Source organism: Bufo bufo, chromosome 2 (genome assembly GCF_905171765.1).
Source record: "Bufo bufo chromosome 2, aBufBuf1.1, whole genome shotgun sequence".
Lineage (NCBI taxonomy): Eukaryota > Metazoa > Chordata > Amphibia > Anura > Bufonidae > Bufo > Bufo bufo.
The window spans coordinates 527,942,658-527,958,942 of record NC_053390.1 but is presented as its reverse complement, the minus strand read 5'-3'; the positions used below and the strand labels follow the sequence as shown (position 1 = coordinate 527,958,942).

Sequence of the window (16,285 nt, the reverse complement as noted above, 5' to 3'; positions counted from 1 at the left end):
GACCTGTGGAGAGCATTAACTATAGTTTAAGGACCTGGGATGACGTCACTCTGGTCATCACATGGTACGTCACATGATCTTTTACCATGGTGAATCACCATGGTAAAAGATCATGTGACGTACCATGTGATGACCAGAGTGACGTCATCCCAGGTCCTTAAACTATAGTTAATGCTCTCCACAGGTCCTATACAGTAAAAGTGTCAGACGGAGATGCCCGGCATCGCGAGCAAGTGGATTAAGGTGAGTTAAATGATTTTTTATTTTTTTTAACCCCCTCCAGCCCTGTTTTACTTAGCATTCTGTATTCAGAATGCTATTATTTTCCCTTATAACCATGTTATAAGGGAAAATAATACTATTTACAGAACACCGATCCCAAGCCCGAACTTCTGTGAAGAAGTTCGGGTTTGGGTACCAAACACGCGCGATTTTTCTCACGCGAGTGCAAAACGCATTACAATGTTTTGCACTCGCGCGGAAAAATCGCGGGTGTTCCCGCAACGCACCCGGACATTTTTCCGCAACGCCCGTGTGAAAGAGGCCTTACTAGTCTAGTGTGTGGTCTTTCAGTGACAGTCTGGCTTCTTTGGCGGTTCATGCACAAATAGCTGTCAGTCACTGTGTAGGATCTCCCACATGACTACTAAGCATAGAATGAGTAAAGGCTATGGACACCTTTTGGGGCAATTTATTATTATTCTAATTTTTTTTTTATGATTGCATTTTACTTAATTTTTTCAGTTCTTTATTAAAAATGTTCAGCAGTTGCTGAGATACAAGGGTTAAAAATCAGTCTGTTTGCAAGCTGTCACAGTCTGTTTCCTCTGAATCCAGTTCATCTGTCAGCTCATGTGTAGCTCTTATCTCTGATCTTCAAACTGATAAGACTATGGCTTAAATAAGTGTTTATGAGGTTAGGAGGTCAGAGGTAAGAGCTACAAGATCTAATCCTGTAAACACCCTCTGAAATGCCTGGGTCCCTCATACAGAACATACTTACGCCAGAATCATGTGTGATGTCACGAATGATGCAAGGGGGCAGGTCACCATCACAGCCTGCTGTTGGCTGCAACCCTTGTCGTCAGATGGTGTGACCTGCACGACGGGGAGATGCAGCAGCAGCCGTGCAAGGATCCAGAGGCAAGCAGGCTTCGGGGACTAGGTAAGTATGTTCTGTTTGAGGGACCCGGGCATTTTGGGGGTGTTACAGGATCGGATAACCCTTGTATCTCAGAAACGGCTGAACAAAGCCCTCAAAGGTATTCATAGCCTTTAAGTGAATAAAATAAAAGTTGTATTGGATCTTTTACCACTGCACTATATAACAATCTGCCCAGCTCTCCTGCTCTATAACATACTACCTGCAGATTTAACTGCCTTTTTAATATGACAGGTTCCCTTTAAGAGCAGATATGCCTGTTTTCACGTCTACACAACAACATTTGTTGTGCGACAATAAGTTGCAGTAATGTCGCACATTTTTTATAATGACAGTCTATGGTGTCGCACTGCAATTGCGACAAGTTGTATTTTTGTGCGACTGTCGTGTCGGAGTTGCAGTGCAACTCCATAGATTATCATTACAAAAAATGTTGCACAACAAATGTCGTCATGTTGACGTACCTTTAGATAGATATTAACCTAGAAATGAATAAGAGAATCTCTAGTTCAGCTATCCAATGTAACATAGTAACATAGTATATGAGGCCGAAAAAAGAAATCTGTCCATCCAATTCGGCCTGTTATCCTGCAAGTTGATCCAGAGGAAGGCAAAAAGAAAAAAATGTGAGGTACAAGCCAATTTTCCCCACTTTAGGGGAAAAAAATTACTTCCCGACTCCAATAAGGCAATCAAAATAACTCCCTGGATTAATGACCTATCTCCAGTAGCTATAGCCTGTAATATTATTACACTCCAGAAATACATCCAGGCCCCTCTTGAACTCTTTTAGTGAACTCCCCATCACCACCTCCTCAGGCAGAGAGTTCCATAGTCTCACTGTTCTTACCGTAAAGAATCCTCTTCTCTGTTTGTGTACAAACCTTCTTTCCTCCAGACGCAGATGATGTCTCCTCGTCACAGTCCTGGGGATAAATAGATGATGGGAGAGATCTCTGTACTGACCCCTGTTATATGTATACATAGTAATTAGATTTCCCCTCAGTCGTCTTTTTTCTAAAGTGAATAACCCTAATTTTGATAATCTTTCAGGGTACTGTAGTCCCCCCATTCCAATTTATTACTTTAGTTGCCCTCGTCTGAGCCCTCTCCAGCTCTGCTATGTCTGCCTTGTTCACAGGAGCCCAGAACTGTACACAGTACTCAATGTGTGGTCTGACTAGTGATTTGTAAAGTGGTAGGACTATGTTCTCATCACGGGCATCTATGCCCCTTTTGATGCAACCCATTATCTTATTGGCCTTGGCAGCAGCTGCCTGACACTGGTTTTTACTGCTAAGTTTGCTGTTCACCAAATTTCCTAGGTCCTTTTTCCATGTCAGTGTTACCCAGTGTTTTACCATTTAGTATGTACGGGTGACTTGCATTATTCCTTCCCATGTGCTTAACCTTACATTTGTCAGTGTTAAACCTCATCTGCCACTTCTCTGCCCAAGCCTCCAGTCTATCCAGATCCCTCTGTAGCCGTATATTGTCCTCTTCAGTGTTAATTACTTTACACAGTTTAGTGTCATCTGCAAAAATTTATATTTTACTGTGTTTTTATAAATGTCTGCATGTGTATCGTTTTATTACATATTTAAGTAATGATAATTTTTATCTCGTGCATATTGGCTCGTGGCCATTGCTGTTCAGATTTGGTGGTGATTCATTGTAAATCTCTGTTTCCAAATGCAACATTTGTAAATGGCCTTAAGGCATATTACAAGGAAGCAGGTGGACAAAGCAGTACAGTACATCATCTTAGATAGAGCTGGCAGCACAGCAAATGTTCTCACATATTGATCATGAATTGTTTACTGCCAGGCTAATGGGAAAGCCTCAACTAACAGTGGGGTTTAAGAGCCCGCTGAACCGCATGGCCTCTCGGTGATCTCTCATGCACAATTGGAGGTCAAAAAGGTAATTATGTGCTGTATACTGACTGATCTTATTGTGAGGATGCAGCTTTTCTAGCTAATATAATCCCTTTATAAAACAATAAGCTTCATTCTAAAGAGAAGTAATGTAAAGCTTTCCTAATGCCATCACAGACCTCGTTCTCACTATCCATTTGACGTTTCCAGCCTAAAATTGGAATTACAATAATACCATATTCTGTACATGGTGTTCATGTGTGGTGGTGATGGGTTCCTGTGACTTTTTATAGATTTTTTTTTTTCTTTTTTCTTATAAAAGAAAGTACTATTGTTTTTGTAACATTTACCTAGTGGAAGCTCACTTCTATTTTTCCATTAATTGTTTGATATCAAAATTATTTTTTTAATGATCATAGACTTGTGCGGTAGAGCAACACATCAGTATCATTGTGTTTGCATCACACTTCATCAGCCATGTTAAACCTTGTGTGCCAATTTCTCCTTGTTGTTGCAGTGAATTCTATGAGCCCAATGCCCTAATGATGGAAGAGGAAGGGGCGATCATTTCTGGCCTTTTAGTTGGACTTAATGTGATAGATGCAAATTTTTGTATGAAAGGGGAAGACCTTGATTCACAGGTATGCATTCCAGTAAAGGCAAAACCAATCAATGCAACAGCACGCTATTATTTGTGTTTGCAGAGTAAATACTATCGTGCCATACTCGCTTTTGAAAATGTACTAGTGCTAATGCTAGGTTATAAATGTGAGATTCTTGGCAAATACATTTCTTACAAAATGATTTGTGCTTGCAAGCCAGTGTCAAGGCGATCTCTTTAGGAAAGGAACCTACACTAAATACTACCTCCGGTGGTGCCAGGCTGGTCTCCATTAAATTCTGGGAATGCAAGGTCCACATGCATGCTGAGCTCACTCTGTATATTACCTCTCCTAATGCCAAATGGCCTCCGATAAATACAGGGAGAGCAGGCTACAGCTTTATACTTGCACTAATTAAAATCAGCCTTTGGGGCGGACAGATTAGTTAGGAGGGCATGACCAATGGAGTCAGCCACACCTCCAATGCAAACAGCAAAGAAAGAAATGGGGGTTAGTCACCACATCCCAGTGCACTGGGATGTGCTGACTAACCCCCATTTCTTTTTTTTGCAGTATGCATTCCAATAGCCTCATGTTACAGAATAGCAATCTCAATATTGCAAGCTGTTAGATCTCTCCAAAAAGTTGTAAACTTTCTTAAAGGGGTTGTCTCACTTCAGCAAATGGCATTTATTATGAAGAGAAAGTAAATGCTTGTTTCCAGGGGTTATGACCACCCTGCAATCCATCAGCGGTGAACGTGCTTGTACACTATAGGAAAAAGTGCCTGCCTAGGGGCACTTCCGCTGTCCCTGGCCACCAGAGAAGAGGGTGCCTTTTCCTATAGTGTGCAAGCACGAGCACCACTGCTGGATTACAGGGTGGTCGTAACTATGGAAATGAGCAGTGTATAATGTGATGGAAAAATGAATCCAGCCAGCAAAGGAGACAACAACAATACATTAGTAAGTGCCTTGTATTAACTTTCTCTACATGATAAATGCCACTTGCTGAAGTGAGACAACCCTTTTAAAAGTGTGATAAAAATTATTTTGTGTGTTTTTGAAGCACTTTTGTTAAGACTTAATCTCTAAGAACTAATATGCACAGTTTTTGTTCACTTTCAAGGTTGGAGTCATTGATTTTTCCATGTACTTAAAAGAAGGTCCTATTGCCAAATCCAGTGACGAGTAAGTGAAAATAAGGCAGCTAAGAATATGATGATTAAGTTTCCACTTGGAACGAGTTGATAGCCCACATTTATTAATAATGGCGTATTTGGAAATGGCTGCCTGTTTGAACTTCTTGAGTTTTGTGAATTCTTATTAATACATCGGTACCATATACAAACTCTGATTTATCAAAGACTCTACCAAATAATTTTACAGCTTGTAACTAGTATTAATAAAAAGGTGGGTAACTCATTCTGAGTTATAGCGGGTATTATATATCCGAGCTGCATTCACATTTCTGTTTCTGTCATTAGAACTATTCTACATGGACATACACTAGGAGCACTGAATGGGCGGTACACGGTCAGTCTGCAGGATTTCCAGCATGTTCCTGAAGTGACCAGTCTTATAGAAATCTTATAGGGAACACAGGAGTTAATTCCCTGCAGATTTCTTCAATTTTATGCTGGCACTGGGGGCCAGGCTTAACTGTCTTCGTATCCCATTGCAGACAGAACAGAGGGAGAGGTATCCTGCTTCAGCCAGTTGTCTCATAGCCAGACACAGGATTGTAAGGAGGGGGACAATCTGATCTCCTAGGAGACACATATAGAAGAAATGGGACAACATGGATTAAGGAGGAGATGCAGCAGTTTGTCCGTGTACTTAGTGTTTCTTTAGAGGCACAAGAATATCTCAAGCCTATCATGTCTGCAGTAGATTCTCTTAATAGCAACCTATCCCATTTTTAGCTATTGATTTTTAAAGTGGGTGATCACTTTGCCTTCTTATGTCATTGAAAGAATTAAATATTCATGTGTAAATTGGAAAATTTGTATGCTCATTTGTTAAAAGAAATCTGTCACCACATACCTCAAATAGTGATCCAAGTGAAGTGCTAGAAGCATCCTGGTCTCCGTTTTCCATTGTTTTTGTCCCCATCCTGATCGGTGACTGCATTGCAGAGAAATCTTAGATTTTTATTCATTTCATTGACCTAAAAATTAACAGTTTGGTGCCACTAGGACATCACAATTACACGGAAAGCCACTGAGATACGGAGCGTATTGCTGCCCGCTCGGTTCCCCCAGCTTTGAGTGACAGGGCCAGGCAGGGGATTGTTCTCACGTTCACCGAGCTTCAGGAACCTGCAGACACGCAGTACAGGCCTGATGCTTGCTAGGGCTGTGTAGTACAGAGGACTTCAGGACTGTACTGAGCGTGTGTCAACTCCTGAAGCGCCGGGCCCACCCTAAAGCACAAGGTCAGGCTAGATTACGTCTCCCCTGCCTGGCTCTGTTACTCAGAGGTGGGGCTGGCTAAAATAAGGAAAGGAGCTTTAGGTGCAACCATGACACCCTCGTTGCGCCAATAGCTAATTTGCTTATCGCAAAATATGAGATTTCTCTTGCAATGCAGGCACTGATCTAGATGGGGACAAAATGTTGGATTCAGGAGCCTATGGTGCGTCTAGCACTTCACTTTGATTACCGTTGAATAGAATAGGGCATCAATAGCTAAGTACTAAAAAGCACCTTGGTGAAGATAGATTACAATTGCTAAATTTGTGACCAATATTTATCTGAAATATATAGACTGAAATATTTTGAAAGAATCAGCTTTAGCGCTTCTTAACGTGCTCTGCACCTTTGGGTATAATTGGCTCTTCTGGCATGCAGAGTACGTATCCCATATGCTTTCTTTGAATAAAAACTCGAAGGAGAATAGTGCTCAGAGAAGATGTGGTTTTAGCAAAGGTTTAGGTCCCCTTAACTTTAGTATCAGAGTATAAAATGTGGGGTGAAACGAAGAGTAACACTGACTACACTGTGCTGTCTCTGATATCCTTTTTTTCGACTTTCAACACGACGCAAATGTGACTTAATTTACTATCTAGCAAGTAGGGCTGTCCTTTTACATTTTATTTCCAATTTTGGCATAAAAACTAGGTGACGTTCGATTTGTGATGGCAATTTCTTTACAGTCTCTGGGTAGTTTTCAAAAATCACCTGTAATGTGTGCATCCTGCTAAATTCACAGTTGGTGCATTCCCAAAAGCTGTATGATTACTTTATGAAATAGCAATGATATTGCAGCAGTAGCCTAATTGTTCCCTAGTAACAACTTAAGGGGAATTTAGGTGATTAACATGTAGAAAGTAGCAAACAAGCGGTTTTTGTTCTGCCCTAACCAAGTTCTTAGTCTTTTCTGTGCCTGTGATTTAGGAATTTTACTGTAACTGGAAAATGCATTTAAAGGAACACTAAACGTAATTCACAAAAATAACAATGTCCCAGAGTTCCTCCCTTCATCTCCTTTCCTTTGTTCCCTTTTGTATCATACTTCAATGAAAACTGAGAAATACATAAAGAAATCTTCCCAATGTGTCCCAAGCGATGATCCATGTTCCCCTTCTCCTCGCTGTCATATGTCCCTGCCCCCACTTCTGTATCTGCAGTAGGACAAAAGCGTTGCTAATCCCTGTCCTTCCACCCTTCCCCAGCTGAAAACCGCACAGGTCAGCAGGTGATTAACCCCAGTGTTTTCTGCTGAGTTTTCCAAGCCAGTGTAGAAAGCTCTTTATTTCACGAGCTCCTAACGAAATCTCTTAAAGAAGACTGTATACTGTTACTGGAATTCTTATTAAAAGGGCAGTAGACAGGAGCATTGTGGTTACCAGGTTATGTACGGTAATGTGGTACATTTGCCCACAGATGTGGCAGCTTGGCCTATAGATCCTGCACACTTGTAGGTTGCCGAAGCTTGCTTCTGGGCAGGCCAAGTAAGTGTAGCAATATGGTGGAGCATTATCCTGCTGGACAATTCTAATTGGAAGACCTGCCATGAGAGGGAACATGTGGTCACAGGATGTCCTGCACATATCTCTGAGCTGTCAGTGTCCCTCGTATCACTACTAGTGGTGAGCGACTGTCGTATGCCATGGCTCCCCATATAATCACACCAGCAGTTGAGGCAGTGTGTTGCTCCACAGCAGAGGTAGGATTGAAGTGCTCACCATGAGGCCTCTAGATCCTAACCTGACGATCGTCTGATCCCAAATAGAACCTGTACTCATCTCTAAAGATGATACAGTTCCGTTCCCATATCAGTCCAGATTTCTCATTTGGGACAGCACTGAAAACAAAGGGGACAGTGGCTGGCTCTCAATGGCAGGACTTGTAATGGGCACCGTGACACCAAAGTTATTTTGCTAAGTGCCTGGAAATGGTGCGGGCAGAGACAGGGGTGTGTATGAGAGTGCCACGACGTGTCTGGACGGTGGACAACGAAACTGTGGGAGCTGATTCTGCTTGCTGGCAGATCAAACATGATGGTTTGTCTGGGTCATCTGGAGCCTGTTCGCTTTGTGTGTGTGCTCTTACATAACCACTGCTCCCAACATCTCCTAATAGCCAGGTCAGAATGGCCTAGATAGTGGGCATTTCCTTGAAATGACAATCCTGCTTCTCTTCGTCTAATAACGTGCCTCCTCTTAAAGTCTGTCAACTGGGAAAAATGTCTGTGTGTGTCATGTCTAGCAGTCAATGATCTCTCACCAAGAAGTACACTACCCAAAAGTAGTTTCTGAGAGTCTTTTTATAGGGTAGCAGGGAAAGCACCTTTATGCCCTCAGTGTGTAATCAGGCCGCACCTGTAATCATCTACATATCTGCCTGAGACATAACTGCATGCAGAGTTTTGCAGCAATCTGACATTTGAGTGCGTTATTACTTTTTTGTCAATGAGTGTATACAGGTAGCGAACAACTGTTTTCTCTAGTAAATCTATACGTTTTGGCTTCTGCTTGTATATAACTTTATTTGTATTTTCGCTCTAGAGATGTCCAGATAACGGCTATTCTAGATCAGAAGAATTATGTAGAAGAGCTTAACAGACAGTTAAGGTACAGTATGCATATTTAACAATTCACAATAAAGGTTATTAAAGGGATTCTGTCACCTATTTTTACCCTATAGAGATGCGGACATGCACGGCTAGATCGCTGCTAGCATGTCCGCAATATACTTGTCCTATATCTCTGAGTGGTTTTATTTAGGGGAAAAAAATGATATAATATATATATATATATATATATATATATATATATGTAAATCAGCCTGGTAAGGGGCCCAAGGGGCTGTACTAATCGTTCTGGAGCCCAGCCACGCCCCCTGTGAGGGAGCCCAGCACCGCCTGTATCAAGCAATCTCCTCCTTGCTCAGAAAGTCAGATCGCCGTGATCTTGCGCATCGCTAGATTACGGCGATCTGACTTTGTGAGCAAGGAGGAGATTCCTGGTTACAGGCTGTGCTGGGCTCCTTCTTTCTGGCTACTTGTGACTAATGTGTATGTAAGATGACTATATAGAACTTTCTAATGTATCATTTGTTGATATTCTGTGCTGTTTGCTACATTTCATAAGCCATGTCCCCTTGTTGGGCATAGAGGTCCTATCCAAAAGATGGCCGCTGATGGAGGGTCCTGTGACCAGACACATCACTCAGCCTCCTCCATTTAGACACCCTGCACCCGAACTAAACTCCCAACAGGACAAATGCAGATAGCAGGTGCAGTGTATTTGAATGGAGGAGACATCACATGGAGGTGATTTGCCTGGTCCCATGACCCTCCATTGGCGGCCATTTTATGGACAGGACCTCCGTGTGGACAGCACAAAAGATGTGGCCAATATCATCAAAAGCTATATTAGTAAGGGCCATAGAGAGGGGAATTTTTCAAAACTGGTGCAAAGGGAAATTGGCTTAGTTGTCCATGGCAACCAATCATCCCATCTTTCATTTTTCAGAGCTCATTTGGAAAATGAAAGGTGGAACCTGATTGGTTGCTATGGGCGACCAAGTCAGTTTTCCTTTGCACCCGTTTTGATAATTCTCCCCCATAGTAATCTTACATACACATTGATCAACAGTAACCAGAAAGTGGCAACCCCTTAAATATGAGGTCATTGCTTTATGACTGATTGTCACTCGGTTACTGTTTATAGACCCGTCCACGCACTGACCAGCAGTACATTTATTTGTAATGTATACAGCTGTGGCTCCTGCACCACTGAGCATACATAATTGAAGGGATAATTAGTACTACTGACAGGAGAAATGCATACATTGCCCCAAGCAGACCAGTAATTCTAATTTACTCCATTCAGCCCATTATCGGTGCACTGCATAATATCAGCCTATATAATTGGTTTGCTGTGATGATACCCTCTGTTTCCAAAGAGGAGCTGCTATTATACCTCCAGGTAGGGGGGAGACTGGCTTAGTCACTGATAGCAACCAAACAGATTATTCCTTTCATTTTCCAAAGCAGCTCTGAAAAATGAAAGGCTGAATCTGGTTGCTGTGGGTAACTAAGCCAGTTTTCCTTTACACCAGTTTTGATAAATCTCCCCCTATGTCACCTAGGCCTCATGCACACGACCTATGTATTTCACAGTCCGTAAACTGCATATCCTCAAAATACCGATACTGGCCGCATGCATTCCGCAATTTTCACGGGCCCCATTGTCCAAATGCCTATTCTAGCCTGCAAAATGGCAGAGAATAGAACATATTCTATTGAAATAAATAGGTCCACATCAATCCGCAAAAAATGCAGATCAGACGTTAACTGCCAATGATATGGTTTGGCCCTAGTGCCAATTTCTAGTAGTTACCTCTCTGAAAAGTATCTGCAGTGTCCAACAGCTGTGGGACCAAATGGAGGTGGTTCCAGAACCACAGGTGGATCCTAGTAAGAACAATGGCTTATAGTTACTTGTTCTGTGCTATAAAACTGCTGCTCTATATTCGTATGTATAGCATTCCTTAAAGGGGTTATCCCATGACTAATGTAAAAAATTCTAATCAGATATATAGTACATGACAACCTCTTTCTAACAAAGCTAGAACCAGCCCTGTACCTCACATGGATCCAGAGATCTCCCCATTCAATGCTCTGCTAGATTGATATCAAGGGAGTGTCTTTTCTGTTGCAGCTAAGGGGGTGTGTCCATGCTCTCCCTATCACAGCTCAGTGGGAGTGTCTTTTCTGTTGCAGCTAAGGGGGTGTGTCCATGCTCTCCCTATCACAGCTCAGTGGGAGTGTCTTTTCTGTTGCAGCTAAGGCTACTTTCACACTAGCGTTCGGGGCTCCGCTTGTGAGTTCCGTTTGAAGGGGCTCACAACCGGCCCCGAACGCATCCGTCCAGCCCCAATGCATTCTGAGTGGATGCGGATCCGCTCAGAATACATCAGTCTGGCAGCGTTCAGCCTCCACTCCGCTCAGCAGGCGGACACCCGAACGCTGTTTGCAGCGTTCGGGTGTCCGCCTGGCCGTGCGGAGGCAAACTGATCCGTCCAGACTTACAATGTAAGTCAATGGGGACGGATCCGTTTGAAGATGACACAATATGGCTCAATTTTCAAACTGATCCGTCCCCCATTGACTTTCAATGTAAAGTCTGGACGGATCCGTCTGAACTACTTTCACACTTAGAATTTTTTCTAAACTATAATGCAGATGGATCCGTTCTGAACGGATCCAAACGTCTGCATTATAGGAGCGGATCCGTCTGTGCAGACACCAGACGGATCTTCTCTGAACGCTAGTGTGAAAGTAGCCTAAGGGGGCATGTCCATGCTCTCCCTATCACAGCTCAGTGGGAGTGTCTTTTCTGCTGCAGCCAAGGGGGTGTGTCCATGCTCTCCCTATCACAGCTCAGTGGGAGTGTCTTTTCTGCTGAAGCTAAGGGGGCGTGTCCATGCTCTCCCTATCCCAGCTCAGTGGGAGTGTCTTTTCTGCTGAAGCTAAGGGGGCATGTCCATGCTCTCCCTATCCCAGCTCAGTAGCCAGTTGAAGGATGAAACTGAGCATGTGCGGCCATCTCAGTGAGCAGGTCAAAGAAATAAGAAAAAAAGCAAACAGCAGGTGGCGCTATACAGACACATTTTATTGAATAACTCTGTGGCTTTGCTAACTTTTTAATTACATATAAATACAAAAGTATTCAGACCCAGGTGCTGGTTTAAAAACCGTACAGGTGAAACTCGAAAAATTAGAATATCGTGCAAAAGTCCATTTATTTCAGTAATGCAAATTAAAAGGAATTGCATTAATGCTGCTTAAAATTAGAATATTGTGAAAAGGTTCAATATTCTAGGCTCAAAGTGTCACACCCTAGTCAGCTAATTAATCTATATCCCCTGAGCAAAGGGGACCTGAGATTGTGACTTTGGGGTTTCATAAACTGTAAGCCATAATCATCCAAATTCTAACAAATAAAGGCTTCAAATATCTCGAGTCTATCTCATATGTTAGTTTCACCTTTTAAGTTGCATTACTGAAATAAATGAACTTTGCACGATATTCAAATTTTTCGAGTTTCATCTGTAGAATATTTTTCAAGGGACATCCCCTTTAAGATAGGCAGATAATTTACTGCAGAGGTTCAGGAATAGAAAAGCGTAACCAACTTGTGTTGGTATATTCTACCTAAAATATATATGTCATCACTGTGTAAAATCAGATCTTTTTCTGAAATGTATTACAGTGCCACCGTCAACAACCTGCAGACAAAGGTGGATGCATTAGAAAAATCCAACACCAAACTAACGGAAGAGGTATGTTCATTTCTGATGGAAACAACACTACAAACCAGAAATGTATCTTTTTAATAACTTTTTATAGTAAAAGATATTCCTTATTGTACTATATGCATATATAATTGTAGCAGCTTTTACACTGACTACCATAGCGAAAAGTTTGTGACAGGGTGGAAATCCATTTGTAATATTCATTGAATCTTATGTAAAGCATAAGCTCTCATGGCATGCAGAAGGAAATAAAAGAGCATAGTAATGACCAATAAAACCCATTCAAAAAACACATTGATGGAGTCCACGACCACCAGTGACAAATGGGGACCATTGATTTGAATGTCTGTTTTGTTGAGGTTCGCTCCTTAATTTAGGACATTATTTGAACTCATCGGCCCCATGTTGTAATCTATAGTTTCAGTGGTATGGATTTCCCCTTCAACTGTTCTAAATTTTGTAAAACAGTCAAATCCAAAAATATAGTAAATATTATATGATATATAATATTACATATAAAAACAATAAAGTATATTATAAAAATGAGTTTCAGAGCATTTAGAATACTTTTGAAATAAACTTGTCTAAACGGGTTAGTTACCCTTTAAGCAATGTTTTCTGAATACACAGATGAAAAGAAAATTCACAGTTAGTTTCTTTCATTTTCCAGCTTGCCGTGGCAAACAATAGAATCATCACCATGCAGGAGGAAATGGAGAGGATGAAAGAAGACAGTACATACTTCTCCAAGGTCAGCTTGATGTATTAGTGGATCAATGATCTTATATCCAATTGAAGACCACACGCCACAGTTGCAAATAACGGCTGCCCTGCACACACGTGCATCTACAATGCTTGATAAAGGGCTCTGCATTATAAGCCTGAAATGTTTACTACATCTGATGCATTCTATCCCGGGGGGAAGAAATAAATTAATATGTTATTTGCAACTGTGGCATGCTGACTTCAGTTGGGTAAGATCACAAGTAGGATCCCTTGGTAGAAGGGAACTAAAAAAAAAACAACGGGTGCTTTTGCCATTGGTATATAGTGGAGCAATAGTCTTATGTTCTTTTTATTTATTTATTTATTTATTTTCTTTAATTAAGTTTTATTTTCCATGTGTTTTTAAGGGTAACAAACAAGAGAGAACTGCAGATGGACAAACTTTTACTGAAGTCAAGAAACATTTGAAGGAAGAAACCCAGTTGAGACTGGTAAGTTCACATTTCCGTGGCACGAAAATGGTTCAAGAACCTAGATTGTCAGATAGATAAATCTTTACGAACACTGAAGTATGTACCTGTACCTAATCTTTTTTTTTTTTTTTCTAAATGAGTTAAAATTCAGCATTCTATTCAAAACATGTGTGTTGGGGTTTGAGCTTGGAATTTTTATTACAGTTTAATGTGTTGTACACTTTTCCTGCATCCCTTTGAGGAAAAAAAATAATTGACCCCTTAAAGTGTTTTCTAGGACTCATTGAGCCTATCAAACCCACCTTTAATTACTCTTGCCTGTAGTAGAAAATTTGTAGTTACAATTCTGAAGTTGCATGGATCGGCTTGTCAGGAACCTTGACGCTCCTCTTCTGAAAATTCATCTTCTGCAGACATCACATCCTTTACTAGGTTACCGACTTGTGCTATGGACAGGACATCACCTGCTGTGGACGGGGCCAGAACTATCCCTCTTCCCTGGTGCATGCACAGATGAGGTGAATTCAGGAGTTTGCGCATGTGCCGGGGAGAGAAATAGCTCTGGCCCCATCCACAGCAGAAGTGACATCCCATCCATAGCCTAGCCCGTAAACCTGGTAAAAGACATAGGGGGTCATTTTATTAAGATCGGCATTTTAGACGCTGGTCTTAATAATCCCTATACCTGTTGGTGGATATGCCGCAATTGTGAAGAGGCAAATACCTCTAAATAACTTTGCTTTTAAATGTAAGACCGCTTTCTAGCTGTCTTACATTTAGACCATTTTCTATGCCTAAACCAGGCGTAGAAAATGGTAAACGAGACGGGCCTGCCGGCTCTACCCCGCCCACTTTTTTTAGACATGGCGTGAGCAGGTAAAAGTCGCAATCTGCGTCAGAATTAAGCCTAATATAGGCGTATTTCTGGTTAGTAAATGATCCCCATAATGTCTGCAGAAGTTAAGCCCCTTTCACACGAGCTTAACGGATTGGCTCCAGATGCTTTCAGGGTGCGTTCAGTGAAACTCGCACCATTTTGCAACCAAGTTCAGTCAGTTTTGTCTGCGATTGCCTTCAGTTTTTACCACGCGGGTGCAATGCGTTTTTGATGCGTTTTTCATGCGCGTGAAAAAAACTGAAGGTTTACAAACAAGATCTAGCAACCATCAGTGAAAAACGCATTGCATCCACACTTGCTTCCGGATGCAATGCGTTTTTCAATTAAGCCCCATTCACTTCTATCTGGCCAGGGCTGCGTCAAAAACGCAGCATGTTCTATATTCTGCGTTTTTCACGCAACGCAGAACTGATGCGTGAAAAGAATGCTCATGTACACAGACCCATTGAAATTAATGGGTCAGGATTCAGTGCGGGTGCTATGCGTTCACGTCATGCATTGCACCTGTGTGCGGAAAACTCGCTCGTGTGAAAGGGGCCTTAGGAAGAGCGTTACGTAACCAGGTTCCCAACAGGCAAACTTTGGAATGGATTATAAAATGTTCTCCTATGAGCATGTTACATCTAATTAAGGTGGGTTTGTGAAAAGATCTTAGATTTTATTTAGTAAAAAAAAATTACAATATTTACTGTGAAATTAAATGTATGTAACTAATGTATTTTATGTCTTAGGACATAGAGAAAGAACTGGAGGTCCAAATAGGAATGAGACAAGAGATGGAAATGGCTATGAAGATGCTGGATAAAGACGTCTGTGACAAGCAAGATGCTTTAGCAGCGCTCAGACAACAACTTGATGATCTCAGGGCTTTAAAGCACGAACTGTCCTTTAAACTTCAGGTAGGAAGAAGTTACTGAAGCATTAAAGGAACGCTGCAGGAAAAATACTTGTATTGGTAATATGGTCAGCTTTATTTTTTCAAAAAGGGCAGCGTTACACTTACATGAAGGGAAAGCACTGGATTTTCTGCAGCAGATTTGCGTGCAGAAAATTTTCAGCATTTACAGCAGCAACAAAGTGTATGAGATGAAGAAATAATGCTTTAGAAAATGTCTGCATTGAAATCTGCATATAACTTGTCATGTGATGCAGATTTTAAAACAGCAGCATGTCAATTTATGTTGTGGATTTAGTCAGCGGAATTTCCACTGCAAAATCCACATTATGTGGTGCAGATTTCCGGTAGGTACTCTGTGGATATTTGGACCCCGCTATGTATGGTTGGAGGGAAATTGTAACACCCAGCTGCCAATTTAGTAAAAAATCTCAATAATGCAGAAGCTGCTCCAGAATTTGTATTTTTTTGAGAATAGAAGTATCTACTAAAATAGACAAGTGAGGTAAGGGGCAGATCTACTCTAACATGAACCGATTGTCATGCTGCAAGTCGGCAATATAATGCTATGCTACTCCGTCAATGCTGGGAGGTCAGGCCGGGAACTGCTCCGCGTGACACCCGCTCGTCTGCAAGGGGCCTTATACTGCCCACTAGGAGTGCAGCATAAAGTAATACAAAAACACAGATTTCAGTGGACTTTCTGCAGAATAATTAGAAGAAAGCTGTCAATCAGAGGCAGGTAGGTAAGATGAGCCTGTATCTCCTGAATACTTTGGACTTCTGGCTTACAGCACTTGTAGCACATGCTGCAATAATTGACCTTAGTTCTCCAAAGCTGCAGTATATTAACACATAAGTGACAGACCTATGAACTCATTGTGT

General features: G+C 41.6%; 1 protein-coding gene across 15 annotated transcripts in view; it reads left to right on the top strand.

Annotated features, from left to right (window-relative positions):
- RUFY3 (RUN and FYVE domain containing 3) overlaps positions 1–16,285 on the top strand; it is a 117,952-nt gene that overhangs the window by 66,271 nt on the left and 35,396 nt on the right. For all 15 annotated transcript variants that reach the window (XR_005776300.1, XR_005776299.1, XR_005776305.1 and 12 more), the window contains exons 5-11: positions 3,557–3,680; positions 4,770–4,831; positions 8,652–8,717; positions 12,366–12,435; positions 13,079–13,159; positions 13,542–13,625; positions 15,237–15,404. Coding sequence is in view for 5 of the 15 variants with exons in the window: in XM_040417943.1 (XP_040273877.1) it covers positions 3,557–3,680; positions 4,770–4,831; positions 8,652–8,717; positions 12,366–12,435; positions 13,079–13,159; positions 13,542–13,625; positions 15,237–15,404 (655 nt within the window). In the remaining 10 variants the exon portion in view is untranslated. The remainder of the gene's footprint in view (positions 1–3,556; positions 3,681–4,769; positions 4,832–8,651; positions 8,718–12,365; positions 12,436–13,078; positions 13,160–13,541; positions 13,626–15,236; positions 15,405–16,285) is intronic.